Source organism: Aythya marila, assembly GCF_965140915.1.
Source record: "Aythya marila genome assembly, chromosome: 5".
Lineage (NCBI taxonomy): Eukaryota > Metazoa > Chordata > Aves > Anseriformes > Anatidae > Aythya > Aythya marila.
In genome coordinates this window covers 45,623,811-45,649,795 of record NC_139046.1, presented here as the reverse complement: position 1 = coordinate 45,649,795, position 25,985 = coordinate 45,623,811, and the positions used below count along the sequence as shown (strand labels likewise).

Below are 25,985 nucleotides of genomic sequence, written 5' to 3'. Positions count from 1 at the left end.
ATTCCTGTTGTGCTCCGTGCTGGCTGCTCCCTGCCTCAGAGGATGGAGGGAGAGGGGAAAGTTCCTACCTTTAGGCTTCAGGAAACAGATAAGATTTTCTCTCTGCTTTCTGAAGCTGGCCATATCGAGAGACCCCTAAACTCTTTTATAGATGCAAGTGTTGCCCATAGTTTTTTTGTCCCCTTTGAATTCGGGTGTTAAGCACTGCCTAAACACCGCTCCCTTTAAAGTGTCCTCTAAGGTCTCACGTTTATCTCCCAAGCGCTGAGTGCCAGACAGCTGTTGTTTGCCACGTGTTTGCCAGGTTTTGTTGCTCATTTCTAAGGCTCATGGTTAAATACTCTGCCTTGGCTGTAGTAAAATGTGTCTCATGTCTTCATATAAAAGGGATTTCTTGCTCATAAAAACTCCATCCAGTGTTCCTGGATGGGTTTCCTGCTGCTCCTCCTCAAGGTGTGTTATGTATTCCCTAACCTCTCCTGTCATCTTTAATCTTTACCTTCACTTTGTTTGCTGTTGTGGAGCAAATCTGCTGGCAATCTGCTGACTGAACAGCTCAGGTTCCTAGGAAGGCCGGTACAATTGCGTCGTTTCTTTGCCAGTGTCAGCAATTTTTCTTCCTTTCTGTCCCTCTTCCTTTCTAGCTTTGCTTGGAGAAGTAGCCAAGAGAGACAAGAGACAGGGCTCTTTTCCTGCTCTCCCATGCAGATATGGAGACTGGAGCTCGTTCTCTGTTCCCTTGCAGGCTGGTACAGCTCCCCAGGGCTCCTTCCTCCATATACTCTTTTTTCAGGCTCTCCTGAAATACTCAGACCACCTCTTCAGTGGCATCTGTATAAGCAGCTGGCTGATCCTTAAGCTGCAAAATACACGTAGACAGGCTTCAGAGAGAGGCTTTTGACTTACGAGGGAGGAAGGATGCTGCCATTAGTCCTGCTGCTGAGCTGCTGTGTCATCTTGCCCGCTCTCACGGGCCAAGGCAGTCTCTCCTCTGGATGTCCAGACACGTCTTTAATGCCGATAACCCTCATCCAACCCCCGGGGACCTGTAGGAGGGAGGATCCAGCCCTTCCTTAAGAGAAAGAGCAAGTTAAGAGCTGCTAATCTTACCGTGTCTATTCAGGGAGAACTATTTTGGGGATGCTCTTCTATTTAGGACAGAGAGGCACAGGGGGTTACAGTGCATTGAAATCGTAGTCCCCAAAGGTCAGCCAGAAAGTAAGTGCACTTTCCCCTGGTAACCTGGAGGGAGCTGGAGACGGGCTGAGTAATCACAGCAGGCACCCACGACGGGAGCAGTGTCCTTGCTAAGTCCCAGGTGCCCATCCTGTGATGAAACACGGGGCTGTGCCCACGCTCAGCTTGCCCAGGAGCGTTGCTCTGCCCACGTTCACTTCCACGCGCAGCAGTCTGCTGCCCTTTGGTATCGACGTACTGATGCTTTCAGAGGTCCTGCCTTTGGACTGCTGCATTCCTCTTGGAAAGCCCTAAAAATCTTTAGTTTCTGCTTTTTGACTTTGTCTTATGCTCTTTCGGCTCCAGTTTGAAACTTTATATTTTTGAAATTTATATCAAACATGAATGTGTTAGATTTAGCACCCTCCTGCTGGGATAAAAGGCGGGTCCTGCCTTTGTAGGGCTAGTTCCTTGCTTGGGTCGGGGCTTTTGAAGCTGGCTGAGCTGTGCCACTCTTTAAGGCACTGAGGACAAGGCCCGTGGTGCCTTAAAGCTGAAACCCCTTGTTATCCAGAAACGAACCCTTTTCCAACTCATTTTATGTGCAGACTGGTGAAGTCTTGCAATGGAAGTTTGACCCTTGTGTGGCAAATTGTAAGCCTCCTGACAGAAGATTTGCTTATCTTGGTCTGTTGGTTTTTTTTCTTCCTGGACTCTCCCCAGGTTCCCAGGAGATGCAAACGAAAAGCCGGAAGCCCTTTTTCTAGCTGCTTTTGATGTACCTGCTTAGCATCTCTCTCCAACACACCCACACACGCCGATCCTTCACCGGGTCGTGCTGGCGCAGCTCCACGGCGCTCAGCCGAGCTGTGCTGCCTTCTGTGGGCTGGGGTGCTGCTCCGCAGAGAAGCACGCGGGCACGGCTTCCTGAGCTTTTGAACTGGGTATCAAAGGTGTTCCCGTGGATGAAAGGCAGGAGCTGTGTGCCCCAGGGCTCTTTCTGGAGCGGGAGATGCTCTGCCTCGCAGAGCAGGGAGCGGGGCTCAGCTCTGCGGGTGAATTTGGAAAGGGAGGGCTGTGAAATGTTCCTTCCTTCGGCCTCAAAGGAGAGCTCTATATTTAGGGACTGGTAATCCCTGCCGTGGCTTTGTGCCTCTAATCCCCTGCTCTGGTGCCCTGCCTGGGGAAGATGAGAGCTGGGGGAGCGGGCGCAGTGGACGTGGCAGGCAGCAGGCTCGCCGTGCGCCGTCAGCCTCCCGGCATCCTGCCGTGTCCTGGGGTGCCCTGTGGCGGTGTGAGTGGGGCTGGAGGGAGCCCGGGAGCGGAGCAGAGCAGCGTGCCCAGCCTGGGGGACCCTGAGCAGATCCCTCATGCTGTGTGCTGCTCAGCACGCAGCGCTGACAGCTCCTGGGAGCAGTCCGGACGCTGCTCATTGTGCTCATACCCAGCAGTTTGCACCCGCGGGATTCATCCGAAGGCTCAGGCTCGTGCGTCTCGTCATCAATAACACGTTCGTGGCGTTTTAGGAAAGAGTCACAGGCTCAAAACCTATGCTTCCCTCTTACCCAACAGAGACTGAAAGGCATTTCCTCTCCCTTTCCTATAGGGCTGGAATTGAAACTTCTGGCACGCAGCGCTGCAGCTGTGCGGTGTGTGCTTGCGTATGAAACCCCTGGCTTGGTTTTGCAAGGGGATAGGGTGTCATGCTGGCAGATTGCCTTTGCCACGGCATGAGGCTTGCCTCACATTGCTTAAGGTGAGGTTTTGCTGCAGGAGCAGGGCTGGGGGAAGTAAAGCTATTACTTGCATTTAGAACAACAAAAAAGGAGCCCGTTTCCTCTGTCTGTGTGATTTAGCTATGCTTTTTTTTTCCTCTTTTAAAAAAGGAACAGATCCTAAGCACTTTTTTTTTTTTTCTTTTAATGAAGTCAGTGATTTCTGGTGTCGGGGGTGAGATTTTTGTAGGGTGAGAACTCCTCGGTTTCTGAAAAATGACCCTTTCTGAGTATTTGCCTTCTGAGTTCCTCTTTGAGTCTCAGCTGGGATGTTTCGTGGCTTTGGCAGGGGGACAGCTATGTTTTGTAAGGCAAGAACATGCCCCCGGTGTCCCCAGCTCTCAGAAAAGCACAGTGCTGCAGTGCTGGGGGCCTGCCCCATCCCTCGTCCCTCAGGCAGGAGCAGTTTGGTGCTGTTCCTGCCTTTGGGACGCAGGCTGGGAAAGGCAGTGAGGTGAGGAGGTGCCAAACCACAGGGAGCTGCCTCCTCTACTCTCAGATCCACTTTTCACATACCCTGCTTCTGTCGGAGAAGTCGAAAGCAGTAACTTGCATTGTTTGGCCCTGTTCCTCGGCCTGTGGCCTTGGTTTGTGGGGATGCTGTCAGTGCTCAGAGGATGAGGCCGGCAGGAGGAAAGCTGCTTGTCTCCCTTCATGCCCCTTTCTGAAGGCTGTGCCCTGATGGCACGGCGTGACAACACGCAGCCTTGGCGCCTGGGGTTCTGGGGCTGGTCGGGGTGGGCTTGTGGCTTTTCCTGAATGCTTGCCACCTCCTCTGACTGCCTCTCTGTTCCTTTGGGCAGGAAGAAGCTGACGCTGCTGAGGGAGATGCTGGCGGGCTGCGGCGCAGGCACCTGCCAGGTGATCGTCACCACTCCCATGGAGATGCTCAAAATCCAGCTGCAGGACGCGGGACGAATTGGTGCGTGCGCCTGGCCTCCGAAACCCTTCTCCTTCCTCCCACCCTCCCGGGCCAGAAGTGTCTCAGGTCGCGGTGGAAACTCCTCCTTCTCTTTCCAACTCGTTTCCTCCCCCACTTGCAGAGGCCCTTATGGCTACAAGAGGTGGTATTTCTTGCTCAGGGCTTGGGGAGTGAAGCAGCAAACGCTGCTGGTGGGTGGAGAGAGACAGCGGAGGTGGCTGGGTGCTCAGCTTGTGTGTGATTAAGACTAATTAGTTCTTTTGCATCCCCAAGGGGTTAGCATCCTCCCTTGTTCTATGGCACTTCATCCGTCCCTGTGTTTTCTGGTGTCTTTTCTCTCTCTTTTGCCCCCTGTGTGATAGCACCCCCGTAACAGCTTCCAAGGGTCCTTAGCAGATGATTTTTCTCTCCCCTTGCTCAATATTTTCCTCCTGACAAAAGCAGCAGCTGTGGCTGAACCGGTAAATAAAATGCTCCCGGCGTGCTGGGTTTGGAAGAAGTTGGGGGCCAGGCTCTGAATAATCACAGCTTTATTTCCCATTCCTCTGCTTGCTGTTTGCAGTGCAGGCCTTATCCTCTTTGTATGTAGCATTTGGAAATGTTTGAAGGAATTAAGCCGCAGTTTGAGGGCTCAGAAGAGGCTCTCGCTGCCCGAACAGCCTGTTCTCCGGGCGGCCAGGGGCCCGTGGCGTGCCAGAGCGCTGCTCACGGGTTGATGTGCTCTCCACCTCCTGGCCAGAGAGCAGAAACGCATCGCAGCCTGAAAGGGCTCCTGGAAGGAGCCGAGGAGCTGCCGAGCTGCTGATGGCTTCCGAGGGAAGGAAGCCGAGAGCAGGGGCGTGAAGCACGGTGAGCACCTTGCAGAGCAGCTCTCTCTGCTTCTCCCCAGCGGCCCAGAAGAAGCTGATGGCGGCTCAGGCCCAGCTCTCCTCGTCCTCTGCGGCGGGGGCAGCGGAGCCGGTGGTGGAAGCGCGGCCCACGGCGACGCAGATAACCAGGGAGCTGCTGCGCAGCAAGGGCATCGCGGGGCTCTACAAGGGCCTGGGGGCCACGCTGCTAAGGTAGGAGGCTGGCTGCAGGGCCCAGCGCCCGCTCTGACACCCTTTACCTGGGCTCACACGCGGATTTAAGGAGGGCAGAACAAGAGCAAGGCCTGGTGGAGTGGGGGGCAGGCTGTGAACGTCTTTCAGTTGAAAAATGTTGACCTCTGAGTGTGCTGGGGTCTTCATTTTGGGCGTTGAGAAATCAGAGGGGTGGCATCGTTTGGCTTCCTGCATGGGAACCTCCCACACAGTCAGCTTTGACCCTGCCGAGTTTCACTGACTTTCTCACTTTGATTTTGCTCATCCTTGTCCTCCTCCTTCCCTCCACCAGGGACGTGCCGTTCTCCATCGTTTACTTCCCGCTGTTTGCAAACCTGAACAAGCTGGGCCAGAAGGACCCCAGCGTCAAGGCCCCCTTCTACGTGTCCTTCCTCTCCGGCTGCGTGGCTGGCAGCACGGCTGCCGTGGCTGTCAACCCCTGTGATGGTGAGTGCTCCACTGGCCGCCTGCAGCCACAGAGCAGCTGCCAGAGGCCCTGGGGTCGCCGAGGTGAGGAGGAGGGTGACCAGGCCTGCCTCCACACGCCGCGAGCCTGAGGGAGGTGTGGGAAGGGAGCCCTGCTGCCAGAGCTGCCTCCCGCAGCGGGAGGTGTTTCCTGCAGTTGGGCATGACCTGGGCTGCTGTTTACACAGAGCTTCGCAGTGCTGGCTAGGCACAGCAGGAAGAGGATGCCATTTGTTTCAGCTTTTCTTTGAAGGATGTGCCCCTGACAAGGCACGTTGCCACGTGCAGCGATGGCTTGCCAGCCGCTCACACGCGTTCCAGAGGTCGTGGGCAGTATCCCTTTCCTCCTGCCCCACAACATCTGCCTTAAATGACACCTCCTGGTGGCTCTGCTGTGAAAAACAGCAGAAGGCAACTCTTCTCAACATTACACGCTTCATGGTGGGAAGACATCTAAGAGCAGCACCATGTATTTTCGATGCTTTGGTCTGCTCTTCCAGACGGAGCTGAGCATTTGAAAATGAGCTACCATTTTGTATGCGAATACTGACTTGGAATTATTTAAAGCTAGGCCAGCTTTGCAAGGCTTCCTAGGTCACAGTGAGGAGAAGGGGTGGTTAGCTTTTGGGTAATTGTGTTTTATTTTTGTCTGCTTGTAAAGGAATGGGTTTGCTTTTCCCCATTTTGCTGATAAATGTATGAAAATGGTGTCTGTTCCTAGTGATCTCCTTTTGGCTGTCTTAAAGACATTGCTGGCAGGTTTGGCTCTTGCCTGCTTTGAAACCAGTGACTGCAGGTGGAAGGGCAGCCACTCACTCACCGCTGTCTCTCCTCTTTCTCCCCAGTGATCAAAACACGGCTGCAGTCCCTGCAGAGGGGAGTAAACGAGGACACGTACTCAGGAATCCTGGACTGCACCAAGTAAGTGTCCTTGTGGGACAGATCATCGACCGTACGGCACCTGCTGGTGCTGCTTCTAGACCCAGCCAGCTGCTTCCCCACTGCAGGTTCCCTCTATCTACCTAGATATAGATAGATAAACAAACAGATACACACATACGCAGATATCTGTGTGTATATGCAGATACCTGTGTATATAGGTATATAAGTATATACGAGACCAGATATATACTGGCCATATATATAGGTACATAAAAGGGAACTTGCTCCTATTTTAAGCAATGCAAATATAGCAAAGGGCCCTCTTCTGTCCAAGCCACAGCCGTCACAACAGCAAGCTTTTAATTTTGCAAAGGGAGGCACTGGCGTGGCTGTGCCTCCCAAGGCCCTGTTTGAAAATCTGACAGCATTCAGCCTCGTATCCCTCTCGGGAGAGCTCCAAGCACTGGCTGCAGCAGTGGGTTCTCTTGGTTTTATATCCCGAGCTGTGCAGGCACCTCTGCTCCTGGCCGGAGAGGTGAATGGGGCCCTGTGAGGAGAGGTAGATGATGTGTGGGGACTTGGGTTTAGTAATGGGGGGAGGTGGAAAGCCAGAGGCTATCCCACCATGTGGAGGGATGAGGTGGACACTCAGCTGTGCTGTCTCTCCCCAGGAAGATCTGGCAGAAGGAAGGGCCCACGGCCTTCCTGAAAGGGGCGTACTGCCGAGCCCTGGTCATCGCCCCTCTCTTTGGCATCGCACAAGTCGTCTACTTCATCGGCATCGCCGAGTTCCTCCTGGACATGCTCCCGAAGCACCGGGCCTAGCCCCGGCATGCCTGCGTGTGCCTGCCCGTCCTCTGCCGAGCCCAATTCATCCCCGTGTCTGTCATCCGTGTCGATTGGTGTCAGAGCAACAGCACAAAGGGTTTGTGCCGGAGCGCCGAGTGGAGGTGGTCTCCAGGCGAGCAAGCATGGGGAGGGAGAGAGTCCCTGTTCTGTCTTCACCTGGAACCTGCCCCCTCCTGCTCCTGCCACGGACAATACCTAATTATGCATATCTTGTTCTTTTTTTTTTTTTTCCTTTTTTGTTGTTTGTTTTTAATTGTCATTCTTAAGGACACTGGTAAGCACAGACTGGGCCTGCAGACCCCTAAGTCTCCTCCCAGCATCTGGAAGGAAGAGGGACGGGGAAATAATAACCTGAGCCCTCGTCCACCTCAGCTCCCTCTTCCTTCCTGGGGGCTGCAGCTGGCTGAGGAGGAGCTGGAGGGGCAGCAGTGTCCCGTGTCCCCTCAGCCCCTCCTTGGCTGTGCTGGGCCCCAGCTGGGGCAGGTGCTTTGCACAGGGGGCCCAGTGCTGCTGGAGGGGCGGCAGGAGGGGATGCTGGAGCTGGCAAGTTCCTTGGCCTGGAAACCTCCGCCCCTTCCCTCTCCCTTGCTCAAAATTGAGTTAGACTTAGTTGAATCTTTTGGAGATTGGAGGAAGGGAAAGAGGCTCGTTGCTAGTGTTTTGTAATGATTTCTGTTTTAAAGCAAAGGGACTTCCCTCCCAGCTAGGTGTCACACGCACATCAGCGAGACGCAGAGCCGAGCTGGCTGCTCTGCAGGGAACATGTCCGTGGGATCCTATGGACGTCCGAAGGTGCTTCACTGCTTGGCTGCAGGCAGGGGAGGGAGAGGAACTTGGGATCAACTTTTTTTTTTTTTTTTTTTTTTTTTTTATAAGCAGGGGCTGTGGGGAGGGAAAACGAACCAAGTAAAAAGAAACCACTCACATTCCTTCAGGCTCCCCGCCCCAAGCATCAAGTGGTGGCCGCAGCGGGTGCACGGTTAGCCGTGCACATTTTCTGGCCTGGCCCCATGTGCAGGAAAGGAGGAACCTGTTCTGTTTCCATAGGGCCCAAGCTCCAGGAGCCACACTGTAAGGGCTGTGCATTTGTTTGTACCTCGCCAGGTGAAAACACAAGGTCTGGTTTTGTTTCGAGGAGCTGTTGGCACCTGCGTGGTTACAGGATGGAGGCCTGTGGACCACAAAATCTCATCATCCTGCTCGCTCCTGGGGTCGCGATCGCTGTTGGGTGGCAGGGAGCAAATCCACACTGAAGAACCCACGCTGTCAAAGGGATACTGCCCAGCTCAAATCACTTGTCAGAGGACTTCCTTGCTAAGTACTCTCTTGGGCTGTGTTATTAATTCTAGCTTAAATTATCTTAAGTGCTAGATCGTCAAACCCAGCGTGATCTCCATTATTTATTCCATTTGCTGCAATCCACCTGACCTTGATGTTTAAATTAAACCAGTCAAATCCACTTTTCATTCCTTCTTTTCACTTTTTTTCTCCAGGCGCTTGCTTGGTGTTTGTGTTTCAGATGTATATTTAAATTAATTTAACAAAAAAATCCATGTTTTTAATGTTTGAGAGAAAACCACCCCTGTTTCAATGTCCTTGGGTTAGTCTTTTTTTCAAAAGCTGTGCGTTGAGGGCCTTCTTCCTAGATGTGTCCCCTTTCTCTTAGAAAAAAAGTTGTTCTGTGGCTGATTCGTTACTTGTCACTTTGCTTCTGTGAATCACTTTCCTTTTTTATGACTTTTCCTTGTACCTGGGAAGGAATCTGTGCAGAGATGATCTCTGAGTCCGATAGATGTCTGTGGTGTGTGTAGTGCCGTGATGCTGCTCTTGCTCTGGATTTCCTCTGGGTGGATTAAAAGAGAAAGATTTGTGGTTTTCTGTTTTTTCTTCTTTTTTTTTTTTTTTTTTCTTTGCTGCTTTGTGATTCACAAAGAGGGTCCCTCAGAGAAACCCTGCATCTAAAGCAGGGGGGTTCTGCTCGCCCTTCTGCACGGGGATTGCCCCTTAAAGCTGGTGACCCAGGGACCCCCCCCTTGTGCTGTCTGAGTGTTGGCAGCTGGGGGTGAAACTTGGTGCAGGTGCAGGTCTGAAATCAAGGGAAAGTTCCCCTTCTTTTAGATGCTTTTAAAAACCTCTTCATGGAACTGCTCCCTCCTCCTGAAACCTCCAGCTCCTCTGGTGCCTCACGGGGAAATTGAAAGAAGTCAGCCTGAGCTTTGCAAAAATAAGGAAGGGAGGTGGGATGCACACCAGAAAGCAGCAAACTACCCCAAATCCCACTTGCTGAGAGGCCGACGTTTATGGTTTTCCAAACCCAGGTGTAAGTTTGGGGGGGCTCGGAGCTCTTTTCCTCCCTGCTTTCCCCACCCTGCATTTCGGAGGGGTGAGGGCTGGGGGGCACCTGAGGGGCTCGGGAGGTGGCAGTGGCTGTGACCCCGCAGGCTGTCACCGGCCAAGAGCCAAATACAGGTTGGAGTGGGGGGATTCCAGTCAGTTAATCGCCTATTCAGAGAAACCTCTAAATGTTTATTTTTTTTTCCAGTATTAAGAAAGAAAAGCAAACAAATGTGCTGAGAGCAACACAGCTCTGCCCGCCCTGGCCAGGTCTCTGCTCCCCTCTCTGCAGGTGACGTGTCCCCAGGGCAGGGGACAGCAGGGGTGGCACCTGGAGCAACCTAACCCCATTGCTCCAGCATGGGGCTCCCCTTGGCCACAGGCCCTTTTCGGCCGTACGTTGTCCTGTGTCACCTTGTCCCTGCCCTGGCGCTGGATCTGGAACTTTTTGGTGCTTAGTGCCTGGTCTGGGCAAGGAAAAACTGCCCTGGAGGAAAGGGGGGAAATGCGCTGAGAAGTGCAGCTGCCTGGAAAGCGAGGAGGAAATGTCCTAAAGTGGGGGGAGGAAAATCCTACAAAGCAAAAGGGAAAAGTCTGGGGAAATGAGAGAGAAATCTTTAAAAGCTACAGTGAAATATCCTGCAGGGTGACAGGGAAATTTCCTGCAAGACGAGGTAGGAATGCCCTAGAAAGCTCTAGGGGGAGGAATTCGTCACAAGCAAAGGGCCAAATTTCCTGGGAATCATCAGGAATTTTGTAGAAAGCAATAGGTGGTGTGCCTAGAAAGTAATGGGGGAGCTAACAGGGGCATTTCCTCAAAAACACAATGGGAATTCCTGGAGGATATAGAAAACCATACGGGGTGTCTCCCGGGAAGCAAAGAGGAAAAAGTGCTAGGAAGCAACAATGACATTTATTAAAAAAAAAAATAAAAATAAAAAATGTCTTTCTGAAAACAAAAACAAAACAAAAAACCTTTGGAAAATTGGTAAAATCCTTGGAAAGCGAAGGGGGAAAATGCTTAGTAAGTAAGTGACATTTTTTCGGAGCATGAAGGGGAAATTTCCTGGAGCAAAAGAGGCTAGGAAGCAAGGGAGGAGCTTCCCAGAAAGGAAGGTGAATATTTGCTGAGAAGGAACAAGGAAATCTCCTAGGAAGCAAGGGAGGAGCTTCCCAAAAACCAATGGGAGGGAAATATCCTGCAAAGCCACGGGGAACGTTCCTGGAAGACAAGGAAGGGGTCCCTGGGAAGTAACAGGGAAATTTCCTGCAGGGCAACAGAGAGGGACAGCGGGGGAACTTTGTACAATGCACCGGGGGGGAAATCCTGGCAAGGAAGGAGAAGAAATTATTGGGGAGCAAAGAAATTATTAGGAGCCTTTCAGCACTTCCTCTTAAGCAACAGGGAGAAGTTCCTGGAAAGGAAGAGGAAAATTCCTCACAAGAGAGAAGTGTAGAGGAGAAAGGGGCCCAGAGCAGGTGCTTGGGCCCCAGGGTGTCAGCACTCAAGGCCTGGGGCAAGGCCTTTGCCTGTCTGCCCCCGGGGGCTTCTTGGTTTTAAACACTCCCCGCAGAGCTGGGCCAGGCTCAGGGAGAAGCGAGTGCTCAGCCCTAGTGCCCTGAGCTATGCCATTCCCTATTTTCCCCTCGTCTCACGCGTGGCCTCCCCAGTCCCGGAGGTGCAGGGGGGGCTGTTTTCTGTGACGGGCCCCCGGCACTTACTGGAAACCAGCTGCAGCCCGCCCCGGCACCGCTTCCCCTTTCCAGCACAGGGAATTTGCCCCCAGCCTCCATCCCCCTCCCAGGGGCTTGCGGGGCCGCAGCAGCTGCAGGCGGTCACCCCATCAGAAATGTCCCCGTGGGGATGCACAGCATCAGGCCTGATTTATTATTTTCCCCTCTTTTTTTTTTTTAATGTTTAACCCTGGTATTTCCATCAAGGTGGCAGGAGGCTCTGTGGTGCTGCAGCTGTGCTGTCCTCGGGCTGTGTGGGGAGCCCTCACCCCAGGAGCTCCATTTCCCTGCTCATGCCCTTAGCGTGCAAACCCAGGCAGCCCGAAAGGAGAAGGCACGCAATAAGTATCGAGCAAACAAACATAAAAAAGGAGGCACGGGAGTTTCCAGCCTCAAGGTTGAGCCCTGCGTGCCTGTGCCAAGCCGCCAGTGCACCTGGAAAGCCCCGGTGGCTGTGGGCACAGCCAGACCCGGGCGTTTTGGGGCATCCAGGGGCCGGCCCCATTACTCCATTTTGGGGTGCTGCCCTCCCTTGCTTTGGCTCTTTGGGGCTGGAGCAGCCTGTAGGGAGCGAGAGCAGCCGGCAGCTGTACTGGATATGGAAACCACAGCCACGGCACCGAAACCGGGGCCGGGAGCCGCCAAGGCCAGGCCAGCACCGGGTACCCCAAGCCCCCCCCAGCACAGCGGGGCCTGATCCTGCCCGGGACCCCCCTGCCAGCCCTCATCGCCCCCAGGCCTGCAGCCCCCGGGGGTGCAGCTTTTACAAGTGCAGCTTTCGGCCTGGATTTGCTGTGTTGTTGTTGTTGTTGTTTGAGGGGTGGAGTCACAGATATTGCAGCGCGGCACTGGTCAGCGCAGTAATTACCTCCGAGGGCACTAATTGCTTTCAGGTGGGCACAACAGGGCTGGCAGCTGCTCCTGCTCACCCCCCGCCATCACCCCGGTGGTGCTCGGGGGGCCGTGCACCCCTATCCTGAGCCAAGCCCCCTGCACAGTGGGGACAGGGACGGGGATGGGGACAGGGATGGGGAGGGGAAGGGGGAGACCCTGTGAAAGGGGACCCCAGGGGTTGCAGCTCGGTGCCGTGACCCCCCAGCCAGCCACCCATCCTCCCCCCCCAGCCACCCAAGCAGCCAGTTTCAGTTTCGGGATCCCCACGTGATTTCCAGGAAAGCCGCTCCCACTGCCGATCCTATAAGAGCCGGCACCCGCGGAAGGGAACCCCGATACCAACAGGTTGGGGGGAAAGGCACCGGGACCCCACAGCCAGTCCTGCTGCTGCTGGGGGCTCCGGGAGGGGAGTGAGGGCAGTGGGGACACCATGGCAACAGCGGAGAGCGAAGGGTAAGCGGCAGCCTCCGCCTGCCGGGCAGGGGGCCCAGCACCGGGCCGGGGGGCTGCGAGCCCCGAGCCCCCCGCGGTGACGGCCCCGTGCCCCCACAGGGACGCCCAGAAGCTGCGTTTTGGGCCGTGGCTGCTGAACGCCATCGACAGCGGCTTGTACCAGGGGCTCTGCTGGACCAACCCGGCCCAGAAGGTCTTCCGCATCCCCTGGAAGCACAACGCCAGGAAGGATGTCACCAGCAGCGACATCGAGATCTTCAAGGTGGGTGGGAGGGAGGGGAGAGGTGGCCACCCCGCCTGGGCTGTCGAGGTTGGATGGGAGGGGGTGCAGGGAGCAGAGACCACAAAGCCTTCACGGGAGGTGAGATGGAGGCCACCAGCAGCGACCTCAAGTTCCTCAGTGTGGGGGACGGGCTGACCACGAGGCAGGGGCACAGGTGTAGGCCAGCAGTGACCGTGAGGTCTCCACGGTGGGTGAGATGGGCAGACTTGGGGAGGGGGCACCAGTGTCCCCCAAAACGGGTGCCCCCGGGGCCGGGGTCCCTGCGCTCACCCCCGCGCCCCCCAGGCCTGGGCGCAGGCCAGCGGGAGGTACGAGGGGAGCCCCGAGGACCCGGCCAAGTGGAAGACCAACTTTCGCTGCGCCCTGAGGAGCACCCACATGTTCACGCTGCTGGAGGACAACTCCAAGAACAGCGACGACCCTCACAAGGTCTTCGCCGTCACCTCAGGTGAGCCCAGGCCCGCAAGGAGCAATTAGGGAAGGGGAGGCTGAGCTCGGGGCGCCCCCCTCACCCCGTTCTCCTTCCAGCTGCCCCCCAGCACGGCCAGGACACAGGGCTTGGGGTCCCCGTGGCGGACGCCCCGCCGCAGCAGCAGCCACAGCAGCAGCCACAGGTACCGGGGGTCAGCATGGCAGGAGGGGAAGGAGCCAGGGCCTGCATCCCCCGTCCCCCAAATCCTTGGGGTGCTCCAGAACTGGAGCCCAGCACCCACCCCGTGCCCCAGGCCCTGTCAGTAAAGCCCCCTCCTGCTTCCCTTTGCAGCTGGAGCTCAACCACCACGATGTGGCCCTACAAATCGTCCCCCGAGGTAGGCACCGGTCCCCCAGCTCGTGGGGGGGGCACCTGGGTGGGTTTGCCCCAGAGCCGAGCAACCGCGGGGTGCCGCTGGCTGGCGGGGGCTGTAATTTGGGGTCGCCGATGGCTGGTAAAGCTCCCCCCACCATGCCCCCCCAGGCAGCACCACTGCTCCCACCACGCAGTCGCTGACGCAGGAGGACCTGGACATGCTGCAGTGGGTGCTGCAGCACTGCAACATCTCCACCACCGACCCCACACCGTCCCCCTGGCCGCCCGCAGGTGAGACTGGCCCTGCTCGGGGCCGGGGGGAGGCGCAGAGGGGTGGGGGTGACCCTGTCCCCACCCATGCTGTCTCCTCAGGGGATGTCCTGCACAACAAGGATGCTCTGCTCCAGCCCGGCCCTGGCCAAGGCGGCTGCCTCCCCCCGACGGTGTTTCAGGAGTGGAGGCCCGCGGCGGAGCAGCCCCCGCTGGGAGCCTACGGCCCCTCGGAGCACATGCTGCTGGGGGAGCAAACCATCCCAGGTGGGTGCTGCAGGGCTCCGGACATGGGAAACCAACGTAATGGGGCGAGAGGTGAATGGGGGAGGATGTCCCCAAATTGTGAGGCCGACGCTGTCCCCATGCTGTCACAGGAGCCGTGTCACTGCCGTGCCACACGCACCCCGCCGAGCCGGAGCCTGCTGTCCCCGTGCTGTCCGCGGGCGAGGAGCTGCTCTTCCACCCCAACGCCAACCCCGCGCCACCCACGGATGACACAGGTGAGGGGCTGGAGGAGGGAGCGGGTCGAAGTTTTGGGAGCCGCCGCTGACTGCTGCTTGTCACAGGGATCCCCCCGCACCTGGATGTCACCATCTACTACCGGGGGAAGACGGTCCACCAGGAGGTGGTGAATGACAGGCAGTGCCTGCTGACCTACCAGTCCCTGGACCCGGTGGTGGTCCTGCAGCCGGGGCAGCACGTCCTCTTCCCCAGCCCCGAGGGCCTGGCCGACAGCAAGCAGCGGCAGTACACCGAGGAGCTGCTGCTGGGCGTGGGGCTGCGGCTGGAGCAGCGCGCCGGCAAGCTCTTCGCCACCCGCCTGAAGAAGTGCAAGGTCTTCTGGGCTCTGTCGCAGCAGCTCGACAACGGGAAACCCCCACCCAACCTCCTGTGCCGGGACCAGGAGACCTCCATCTTCGACTTCCACAGGTTTTGCACAGGTAGGGAAGGAAGGGTGGAGGTGGTGGGAAGGGGGCAGCCCCAGGCTGGGCACCACCCGACCCCTCCCGTCCCTTTTGTCCCCACGGTGCCCGCTGCCGTCTCTTGGGCTCGCCCCGAAGCCAAGCCCGACCTTTGCTTTGCAGACCTCAGGGACTTCCGCGACAACCGCAGGGAGCGCTCCCCCGACTTCACCATCTTCCTCTGCTTCGGGCAGTGCTTCTCCAACTGCAAGCCCAAGGAGTCCAAGCTCATCCTGGTGAAGGTGAGCGGCCCCGAGGGGGCTGACGGCCACCCCTACAGCCTGGGGAGGTGTTCCTGGGGGCCGCGGGAGGTGGGAAGCTGGGGGGGGAGCCCTCAGGGGCTGGGGGCGATGTGGGGCTGGGTACATGTGGAGTGGGCCCCTCGGGGACAGGGGTGCCCTGGGTGCCTCCTTCCTCAGCTCTAGGGGGACGGGGCCACAAGGGCTGCCTGCAGGACACGGTGCCCCTTTTCTGCCCCAGCTGGTGCCCAAGTTCTGCGAGCACTGGTACGAGCAGGTGCAGCGGCAGGGAGCCTCCTCCCTCAACAGTGGCAACGTCAGCCTGCAGCTCTCCGACTCCTTCAGCCTCTACGAGCTCATCGAGCAGTACAACATGCAGATAGACTGACACTCTCTGCCCCTGCCCCCTCCGGCCTCTTCTGCGGTGCTTGCAGAGTGTTTTCGGGTGCTGTTGCATCTGGACGGACTGATCTCACCGCTGCACAGCAGGAACGAGCTGTGTAAGCTCTCCCTGGGCACTCTGGCACCCCTGCTCTGGCCGCAGGTGCTGACTGAGAATTAGCAGAGCACACCTGGGGCCATGCAGGCCAGCCACGTCCCGCCCTCCAAGAGAAAGCAGCTCTAAAAGCTCCAGAAGTGGTTGGCAGAGCCTCTGCTCTGGCTGTGCGGCACTTTACCCCTGCAGCAGTGGCGGGGCATCAGAGGTGGGCTCCCTCCTGCTCCACCCCCAAGAACAGTTTCACCGGCCGGTGCTGGAACTGACACTCAGCTCCTCTCAGCCAGTACGGGCAGCTGCTAACCTGGGTTTTTGTAGTGTGGTCACTTATAGATTTATTTTTCTGATTTTTTTTTTTAAGTTTAAATATATGTATATATAAAAGTGCTTCCTGCTTGCTGGTGTTGCATAGACATCTGCCCCGAGCCCTTCGTGCCCTGAAGCCCCCGGGCCAGCTTTGTCCCAGCAGAGCCCCGGCCAGCCACAGCCCGACAGTGACCACGTCCCCTTTGGGAAAGGGATCGAGGCACGGGTTAACCCCAGCAGCAGGGAGTAGGCTGCTTGACGTGCAGCTCAAGAACCAGAAGTGGCCTTTGCAGCTAAATTATTAACCTTTGGGGCACCAAATTGCTGCTGTGCTTTATCTCGTAGCTGCTGACATTGGGCTCGTAGGGCAGCAGCTGTGAGCATGCTGTCCCCCGGAGATGAGGCGACTTCCCACACATGAAGGACGCATTTATTTATGTATTTATTTCCATGCATCAGGGATGCATGCAGGACTTGCAAGCCAGGAAGAAAACGCGTTGAGGACAGCTTGTCTCTGCCTTAAAAGTAATATTTATGTCTTCCACAAGCACCTCCCTGCTGGCCTGAGGTTACTCACTTGAGATGTTCTGGAAACAAAACATAGAGTCACGGCAACACAGAGCACGGGGGAGCGCCGCAGGACCAGCCAGCCGCACGGAGCTGCGTGGGGAGGGTGGCACGGGGACACGGGCAGGGGACCTGCCACGCACGGCCCCCACCTACCTGCCGGTTGACGTGGATGCTGCTGGGTCCAAAGGTGGTGGTGCCGTAGCTGGTCACGTAGTAGTGAACGGCTGGCTGCGCCGGGGGCGCCTCCGGGTGCGTGGGCACTGCGGGGACGCAGGAGGGGACCGTCAGCTGTTAGGCAACTCCGCTCCCATAAACCCAGCAATTGAGTTATTCAACCCTAAAGATAAACAGGGAGCCCCACTGGTGACAGGATGGCGAGTAGCAGCTGCTTTGGGCTCAGAGTGAGGGGAAAAACTGCTGCGGTTTGGGCGTCGGGGGACGTGCTTCCAGGCACGAAGGGCAGTGGGAAGGGGGAGCACAGCCTGTGTTCCCAGGCCTGGCTGTCACAGCCACCGTTGGCATGGCGGCCAGGGCCTGCCCATGGGGTGAGACGCCCCGAACCAAAAGGGTTTGCAACCCACCGAACTGCACAAAGGCTGCTTGCTGCCACTGCTGGGCCAGGAAGAGAGGGCCGTGAAGTGAGCAGGCACCGCGCATGGGATTTCCCCTACAAGCTCCTCACCGTTTAAAGACAGTAAACATGCCCCTTTACCCCCACACCTCCCATTTAAGCCCCTGCTTCTCGTCTGGCTGCTCTGTGGTGCTGCCCTTTCCGGGCTCACCTTTTGGTAAGAGCAGCTCTGTTCCAAACCGATGACCACACGTTCCACAGGTTTTAACTTCTTCCTTCGTCCTGTAAGGGAAAAAGCCCCGAGGAGAAGAACGAGCAGGATCTGCCTTCAGCACTTCCCATGGAAGATGGTGCCAAGGCGGTGGGCAAGGATGCCTCTTCCCACTCTGATGTAGGGCCCCATGGTTGGTGGGATGGGGCTGCCTCCCTGGGTGCCTGAGCCCCCGGCTCCTTATGAAATGGGGGAAATCTGGCACTGCCCTGTCCCAGACCAAGCCCGAGAGGACATTATGTGACATTTCCCTAAGCCCCCAAGTCTCAACTTTTTTCTCCTTTCCTTCCTTGCTCGAGTTTCTCGTGCCATTAAATGCTACCACCTGTGTGGCACAGGCTCAGAAGGGCAGCACAGGGCCCAGCAGCATTGCAATGAATTCGACACATCTTTTAAAAGCTGATCAGCCTCCCTGGCACTGCAACAGCAGCCATCGGGCTCCAGCCCCGTGCCTGCCGAGACAGCACATACATACACAGTGTTTTTGCCGTCCATGTCTGGCCAGACCAGCTCCGCAGGACAGCCAGCAGTCCGGCAAGGCGTCTTCACGCACACATGCAGCCCTGGCCACTCCTCTGAGAGCTTCTGGACGATGAACACGACAGCCATGAGGAAGTCCCAGGTAAACTGGAATCCTTCCAGACAGAAGGAGAAAGTCACAGTTACTCATGACCACCCAGAACGGTGGCCTGGGTGAACATGGATCATTTCCAGCTTGGTTGTGTCCGTCAGAACCGGTGTGCCAGCTGTTTTTCACCTTAAAGGGAATTGCTGCAGAGGTTTTTGGTTGGGAGCCATGGCACCAGCGCAGCACACAGGCTGCATGGGGACAGGGATCCTTACCTGTTGTTCCTGCTGGCTTTCTGCTTCGGAGCTCCAGGTAGCTGTACGCCCTCTGGTTGTTCTCTTTGATCAGCAGAGGCTTGCCATTGCATATGAGCAGGCAGGTCACCTTGGCCACCCAGTGTGTGGAGTAGAAGGAACAAGCTTTCACCAGGAACCTGCAGGTAGATTGCCTGGGGCTTTAATCTCCTTCCTCCCGCACATGGAGAAAGAGTGGCACCTGGTGGGCCTCAGAAATACAGAGCCAACATCAGCCAGAATCGAGCTAGAAGATAAAAGAGGACCTCAAAAGCTCAAGCAGCCTCTTAAGCCATGAGCTGCTTCCATGTTTGGACACCAGATAAAACTCTGGGTACAAGTCAAGAACCCCAGGAGACCTTCCGGAAACTGGAACTGTCCCAGTGGAAACTGGACCCTTCCCAGCTCTCTGCTGTAGTGGGACTGGGAGATCTCCAAGTGCCTGGATAGGCAGACTAGCCCTGTGGCCTGCCAAAAACCACCCTGCATGAAAGGTAAAGCAGAAGGACTGTTTTCCTTGCTCACATCCAGCCAGCAAATATTAAAATGATTCACGTACAGCCCCACAAGTCTGGGGTAGAGTTGAGGTCCTACCATGGTCTCCCGAGTCCTGGCCTTGTGCCTCAGCTGTTATGGTTGCCACAGCTGAGAGCCTGTTGTAGCTGCTGTGTACCAAACCAACCCCAACGCCAGCCTCAGCACGGCCAGAAATAACTGCTTACCTCTGAAAGAAACCCTCAGGTATTTCAGGTGAGAAGTAGGCACGGATGTGGAGGTCCTCAGGGTGATCTCCTCCCCACACCTCAGCAACCTCTTCGGTCTGGTTCAGGTAGGTTGGGAACAAGTACCAGGACTCCCCTTGGCCCCGCATGGTCTCCCATGGCTTCCCAGGCACAAACTCGCAGGCCTGTGGGTTGAGAGCTTTGGCGTGCCTCACCTCCAGGCAGAGCTCAAAGTGCTCCAGGAGGCTGAAGAGCTTCCCTCTCCCTCTGTGGGGCTTGTACCCCATGATTTCCTCAAAGACGTCCTGCATCCCTTCCGAACAGAGCTGGTACTTCACCAGAGCACGCACTGCCCGGTGGCACAGCATTGCCTTTGACTTGAAGGTCCACACCCAGTTGGACCTGTCTCTGATGGTGGCGTGCTCTGCGATCAGCGTGTCCACGGAGATGCTCTCCAGCTGCTGGACCAGGCGGTACCTCACGAGGAGCTGGGCAGGAAGAAAGGGAGACAGGAGGCTGCAGCAAGAGGAGCACCGCTGAGCTCAGGCTGTGCAGAGATCGTGGTCTTTGTCCCCGTGCTTACCCTGAACATAGTGATGAGGAAGGTGGGCTGCAGAAAGACCGTGCTTTCCAGGTGCTTGATTTCCTCGTACCACACAATGAGCCCGATGCGGTGGAGGTACCGCAAGATGTCCTGCAGAAGCTCTCTGTCCAGGCTGGCCAGGTGCTCGCGCAGGGAGAGTTTGCTGAGCAGGTACTGGAGGTCCATCATGCCTAGAGGGAGACGCTGGTGCTCAGCACGCTGCCCACAGCTGCCAAGCCAGCAGCCGGAGGCTTTGCAGTACCAAGGAGCACCACCAGTACCCATGGTCACACAGGCCGTGCCACCCCTAGGGCAGCAGCCGGGACCAGAGCGATGCTCGGTGCCCGCGGCGCAAGGCGCTTTGCCCACCCTGGGCTGTCCTGCTGCGGTGCTGCAGCAGAGGCCTGAGAAGCAAAGCTCAGAGGGTGTGCGAAAGGTGTGCACAGGCATCCCCACGGAGGTACCAGCTCTGCCGCCGCTCACGATGAGTGCCAGGGGAGCATCCCCAGCTGCACACACGTCCCTTGGGGCGCTGTAGCGAAGCCACCGTGCAGGAAGCAGCAATGCTTCGCCCCGCCACCCTCCAGTTCCCATGGCATTGCCTTGCCTCAGCGCTGGTGCCTGCCAGGACCTCAGCGGAGCATCTGAAACATGAGGCTGATTCTGCTTTTTTCAGTGTTTGAATGCATGGCTTGTTTCCCACTAGAAGACCTCTAATGGCAAGTTTAATCTCAGTGTCATTTAGTCATGCAGAGAGCACAGGGACACAGACAACAAAATGTGGCTTATCTCCACAACACACAGGAATTTGCTCCTCATCCTCTAGCCCTGCAGCTGCAGGGGAGCCAGAGAGCACTCAGGTGGTGCAGGAAATTTTTTTCTTTTGCTTTGGAAATGTAGGTGAGGAGCCAGGGCTGCCTGCTAGGCCTGTCGCTGAAGACACAGAGAAGGGGCTAGGGGCGTTAAAGTAAATTTGGCAAGGCATAGGTTTGGAAACCAAAACCGCTCACCGTGCTCAGCCACCTCCTCGCCCTGTGCGATATCCATGATGGCGGCTTCCACCTGCCGGTAGACAGGCGGCAGCACCCGGACCACCTCAGGGAAGAGCTCTTCGTTCCTCACGTGCTCCAGAATCGTGGCTTCGAGCCTTTTGATGTCATGGTGGTTTGTGCAGTTGACAGCAACTAAGTCTAAGATCTGGAAGAGAAAAAGCACACGCACCTGCCAAAGGGAAGACCGGCGGAGGCCAGGGCCACACAAAATGGTGGACGCCCTGCTGAGGGAAGCCAAGCCGCGCTCCTGGTTGCCCAGTGAAGCTCTGCATCCTCGGAGGTTTGCCACACCGAACAGTGTGCTAAGCACCACAGGAAGGACACCTGCCCTGTGCTGCAGCCGCCCCAGAAAACCACCCACCCACACCTTGGTGCTTGCAAACCAAATTTGTCTGCCCCAGCCCCATGGAGCTGCTGTGGGGATAGTCTGATGCAGCAGCGGTGGGCAACCATCGCCAGCAGCATTCTGAGAGAGGTGAACGCAGACCACGAGGTACCATCACGGCATCAGCTACCCCACTAAACGGGCCTGTGTAAGCACCCCAAACCCTGCGAGCTTGCCCAGCTCCCCTGATAGCTGCAGCAAATCCACAATAATTGGCCCTACGGTTAACATGTGGTTCTCCATCTCCTTCAGCCTCTCCCACTGGTCCACATAAAACTCAGGCTCCTCGCTGTCCTCCAGGTTGTTGATGAAGTGAGCAAGGTTGTTTTTTCTCTCCACCAGCATGGCCGCGATCTTGGACATGATGTCAGACCTCTTCTCCTCCACCTCTCCCTCCTGGCAGCAGTCCACGTGGGTTCCCACAGGAAGCACCACCGAGTTTGGGACTCGCATGGACAGGTTGTTGATCCAGAAACCAACAAGGTCCTTGAACGTTTCATCGTTAGTTTGGTACCTGGGGAGGGAGAGAGAGAAAAATTCCCAAATTCACATCTAATGCTCTGAACCTTTGAAGACTGAATCCTTGAAGAGGAATCTCTGAGGCAGAAAGCAAAGCTGGGGACCACATAAATTGGGATCACTTGCCACAAGAGAAGTTAATGCTTAAACCTCTCAAAACATGGGGCTTTAGTAAGGTGATGCCAGATCTAGTGGCTTAATAAAAAATGTGATCTCCAAAAAGGGGGAGAGTGAGATCTATTTAGTCCAGCAGAGAACAGCTATGAAGGTACAATGGAACTGGCAAGAATTGTGGAAATGGAAAGGAAAAGCTTGCCCAACCCAGGTTCGTTGGTCTGCTCCCACTCTGCCTTGAATTCAGCACTTACCTGTGGAGGTTGATGACAAGGATGACAAGTGCCTGTGGGGTGATGAACACATGGTGAGTCATGTAATACTCCAGCTGGCCAGCAAAGTCCCAGAAGAGAAAGGTGAAGTCATCGATCCGGAACTCGCTGATCTCTATCCCAACCGTCCGCTCTTCCTTGGGCACCAGTTTGCTTTGTCTCTGCTTCAGGCTCTTGCAGATGGTGGATTTCCCTGCCAGCGAGGCCCCCAGGAACATGGTCTTGACCCTCTTGTCCTCCTGCCCCGAACCGTGTTGGAGCTGGTTGAAGTAATTCAGGATCTGCTGGATGCCACCGGCGCACACTTCGCTGGGTGGCTCCCTGAGTGGGTTCCCGTTGGCCCTGAACATTTTCAGGGACTGCCCCTGGAACAGCTCCTTGGGGAGCTGGCGAAGGGCGTTATTCTGCACATGGAGCTCCTGTAGGTTTGCCAGCTGCAGGACAGGCTGGGGGAAGGTTCGAAACAGGTTGTTGGAGATGTTGAGGTACTGGAGGCTGCCTCGACAGGCTGCCAGGTCCCTGGGGAGAGCACCCAGACGGTTGTTGTTCAGCCGCAAGTGCTTAAGCCTGGGGAGATGAGAGAAAATCCCCTCTGGGATGACCCGGATTTGGTTCTGATTCAGTTCGAGCTTCTCTAACCAGACCAGTCTCTGGATTTCCTTGGGAAAGTCCACAATCTCGTTCTTGGACAGTATGAGCTTCTTCAGGTTGCAAAGCTTAGAAACGCCGGCGATGCTCCTGAGTTTGTTCCTGTCGAGGTCAAGGCTCTCCAGTGCGGGATTGCTCAGGACTGCTGGGGGCAGCACCCGCAGCCTCTGGGTGGAGAGAGTCACCTCCCGCAAGCCGTCCTGCTCCGGACCTGGACACGTGGGACAGGAAAGGTTTGTAAGGACACCACGCAGCTGCCGGCCTGCTGGAAGAGAGCCTTTCAGCTGCACAGGGGCAGATCATTTGCTCTCTTGAGACCTTGCGCTTGGCAAAATTTGAGACCATTCTGTCCAGTAAGACAAAGCTGAGGCTAAGCGCAAAGAGCTGTTTGAGCAGCGTGACCACAGCTCCTGGCCTCGCTCAGGAGAGGGAACAAAGCCGAGACGAGAGGATCTTGTCTGGGCCTGAAGATGGGGGAAGCGGTAGAAGAAACGATGCCCACCGCATCTCAGCCGGGAGCCCCAGGGTCGCAGTAACAGCTTTGCTCTCATTAGAGCACTGTGAGAGCTGTGCCAGCAGATGCAGCTGCCCTAATTTCAGCAGCAGGCTGGCAGGGCATAGCCGGCACGTGGCGGAGAGCTGCTCCCCAGATAACCTGCCCAGAGCACCCTTGTGCTGCCACCCGCCCCCAGCGCCAGACCACAGCCAAGGCAATGATGCTTTGAGGCCAGGGCTGGCGAGATCAGACACTTCCTCTCTCACATCCTCCCTCTCCAGATGCAGGCTCCGACTCCCCAAATCACTGCTGCCAGCCCAAGGAGGCCAGGGAATAAGGCAGGGAGAGCAGGGGTGTCCCAGAGGATAGGGAGCAGGAGATGGGAGCTGCGGAAGGCCTCGAGCCAGAGCAGCCCCAACAGGAGGGTGCTTATGGCAGAGGGATTTGCACGTGAGAATAGAGCCGGGGGTCAGGACTAGAAGCAAATAGAGATGAACTCGTTCTCCTCTCCCTTGTTTCACTTCCTCGCCGGATGACGCCGCGCGTGGCACCCCCTTGCGCAAGATGCCGGACTCAGGAGCTTTCAGCATCACCACCTAAACCTGGAGCGTGCCACGAGCCTGCTTGGAAAGCCAGCTTTGACCCACTCCCAAACACCTCTTCTCGCCTCTCTCCTCCAGAAAGACAAGCCAAAGGGCTCCCACCACCATCCAAACCGGGCCCCGTGGGCAGCACGAAGAGCCGGGGCAACTACTCACAGGCTCTGGGCTGGGCCATGGCCCTGCAGCACAGCACCGGCTGGATCCTCCCGATCGCTCAGCCTCCCCCTTTCGTTTCCTCCTCTTGTGTGGCTCCCCGCCTCCCCGGGCTCTGCACGGGAACCCCACCCTCTCTTTCTCCATCCATGCCCAGAGCAGCTCCCAACAGCTCGAGCACGCCTGGGCAGACACCAAGCCCTTGATCACCACGCTCAACAAATGACGGGAGGATCCCAGCCTCCTGTTTTCAGCTGCCCGTAACGTAGAGGACTCCGAGCAGTTCTTCCTCACGCTCTCACCTATTTGCATTCTCTTACTGGTCAGGAAAACAGCTAAATTGCAGAACAACTTAATTGCTTTTAAATCCTTATGGTGGGGCAAGGGTACTTACCTGTACTGCTTTGTAATTATGAAGCATTTCCCACACGGAAACGAGCTGCCACCCAAGATCCTGGCCTCAGAGTGCTGTACACCACCCAAACCATTGTAACCCCAAAGGAACACTCTTCTCTTAAAATGCAGGGACAAGGGCTCTGTGTAAGACAGGCCTTCACCCCTACAAGGAGGACAGTGACCTCTTTCAACATTACCTGACACAAGCCAGGGAGCTCATTCCTATAACGAGCGCTGGGAACGCTGTGGGATGAAGACGGTGGCAGAGCAGGGCTCGTGTCAGCCTCCAGCAATCCTTGTGCTTGCTAAAGGAACTTCTCTTTAGCTTAAGTGTTACCACTGGTGTAGAGGAGGGGAAGAACATTAACAGGAGGTCATTGCGCACGTCAAATAAATGAGATTTCTTCCACTGAATGGGTGGCAGCACCTGATCTGAGAAGGTCAACCAGAAAAAAAAACGCACATGGAATATGCAGTATACTAGGAAAATTGTTTTGTATAACATGCTCAGAAAGGCATTTTAAGGTACGTTGCTCAATGTAAGTCAGCCCTTGGGAGAGGCAATCTCACGAATTTATTTTTCACAGTAGGCAGATTGAAGGAACCAGTATTATTTCTCACACAACTTCAGGGGAAAGCACTTGCACAGTGCGTGTTTTTCAGCTTCGATGCTTCTCCAGGCATGGGCAGGTGCAGATGTGAGTGAAATTTAACAGCTCCTAGACTGTACACACATTTGATATATCTTGCACCAGGCTATTACCTTTGCAGCTAATTCAGACTAGTACCAACCAAGAACTGAAAACAGTGAATCTGTCTGGGGAACAAAGCAGGAAGTTATTGTCTTCCTGGTCACCAACATAGTTGCTTCCATTACTGGGTCAAGCTTTGTCATTCAAACCTCTTGTCAGGTGCAGGCTGTTCACTGCTGAATTGTTCCTCTGATAAATCCCAAAGTGTCTGATTGTCAGCCTATATGGAAACTCAACTGGATAACACTCTCATTTTTGTTTCATCAACACCATAAAGGCTTCTGGGCTTTATTTTCTCAAGAAACCTAGCAGAAGTGTTTCTGTTCATAACCCCACACCCACCTGTGAGGCATGCATTCTAGCTACATGTTTAACTGTAAAACTGAAACTCTTCTCCCTAAAAAAGAGGCTTCTTTCCAAAATCTTGGAAGTCATCAACCCCTCCATTCAATTTGCACTTTCATACAAAGAGCAGACCAGGGAAGACCAACCCCAAAATGCTCAGGGCTTGTCCTTAAGCACAGCTCTAGGATAGTGAGATAGCAAATTGTGGCAGTGAAGTGGTGTAGGAGGTCAGGCAGTACTGGTGGAGGTTTTTGTTTGTTTGTTTTAAACAGTCAAACACACACACAGAACAGATACTTAGAACCTATCAGAATTACAATATGCCGACAAAGCTCAAGACAGAGATCAGCATTTGCTAAAAAGTCAGGAAAGCCAGCAATGGATGGGAGTTCTTTTTTGTGAGCTCTTCCCATGCTCACCAGGAAAAATAAGAGCTGAAAAGTTACTTGATTCATTAAAAACAAAAACAAAAACACACTCCCAAGAGCTTACTTTCTCTTTGAAGAAGAGCAGCAAGACCCTCAAAGAGGGTAGTTCCTATCTGCACTTCACAAATGTTACTAATATCTGGTCTAACGGGCCACCTATATTCAGATCCCCTTGAAAGGAAAAGCCACTTTCTATGTTGTTTTGTAAGTTGCAACTTACTGTTTTTTTCTCCAGCTTCCCTATTAAAATGCCTTCTCTCTTCCTAACACAGGAAAAAGGAGCTTTTTGTCATATTCAAAAGGTGCTGAATATATTTTTAAGTTGCTGTATTT

At 55.6% G+C, this 25,985-nt stretch overlaps 3 protein-coding genes across 11 annotated transcripts in view; 2 read left to right on the top strand and 1 right to left on the bottom strand.

Moving 5' to 3' along the window:
• The window catches only part of SLC25A22 (solute carrier family 25 member 22), a 35,004-nt gene extending 26,984 nt beyond the window's left edge, over positions 1-8,020 (top strand). For all 8 annotated transcript variants that reach the window (XM_082761991.1, XM_082761985.1, XM_082761989.1 and 5 more), the window contains 5 exons: positions 3,755-3,873; positions 4,763-4,934; positions 5,248-5,402; positions 6,266-6,341; positions 6,974-8,020. In XM_082761991.1, the coding sequence (XP_082618117.1) occupies positions 3,755-3,873; positions 4,763-4,934; positions 5,248-5,402; positions 6,266-6,341; positions 6,974-7,127 (676 nt within the window). In that variant the 3' untranslated portion in view covers positions 7,128-8,020. The remainder of the gene's footprint in view (positions 1-3,754; positions 3,874-4,762; positions 4,935-5,247; positions 5,403-6,265; positions 6,342-6,973) is intronic.
• A 4,431-nt stretch (positions 8,021-12,451) lies between these two features.
• IRF7 (interferon regulatory factor 7) lies at positions 12,452-15,946 on the top strand. 2 transcript variants are annotated; one of them, XM_082762011.1, is made up of 11 exons: positions 12,452-12,566; positions 12,666-12,828; positions 13,135-13,297; positions 13,378-13,463; positions 13,613-13,658; positions 13,805-13,927; positions 14,009-14,173; positions 14,284-14,409; positions 14,476-14,850; positions 14,995-15,113; positions 15,352-15,946. In XM_082762011.1, exons 1-11 carry the CDS (start codon positions 12,544-12,546, stop codon positions 15,496-15,498), a joined length of 1,536 nt encoding a protein of 511 aa, XP_082618137.1. In that variant the 5' UTR covers positions 12,452-12,543; the 3' UTR covers positions 15,499-15,946. The 2 variants fall into 2 exon arrangements, with proteins under 2 accessions (XP_082618137.1, XP_082618138.1); XM_082762012.1 differs by lacking the exon at positions 13,805-13,927.
• A 421-nt stretch (positions 15,947-16,367) lies between these two features.
• LOC309878408 (malignant fibrous histiocytoma-amplified sequence 1 homolog) lies at positions 16,368-23,882 on the bottom strand (the record flags this gene model as incomplete). Its single annotated transcript, XM_082760837.1, is given in 12 exon segments — positions 16,368-16,499; positions 16,636-16,742; positions 17,265-17,335; positions 17,800-17,959; positions 18,168-18,325; positions 18,908-19,395; positions 19,491-19,681; positions 20,501-20,687; positions 21,150-21,441; positions 21,815-22,691; positions 23,735-23,792; positions 23,796-23,882. Coding segments are annotated over 12 exon segments (2,694 nt in total). The 3' UTR covers positions 16,368-16,481.
• Between the last annotated feature and the right edge of the window lie 2,103 nt (positions 23,883-25,985).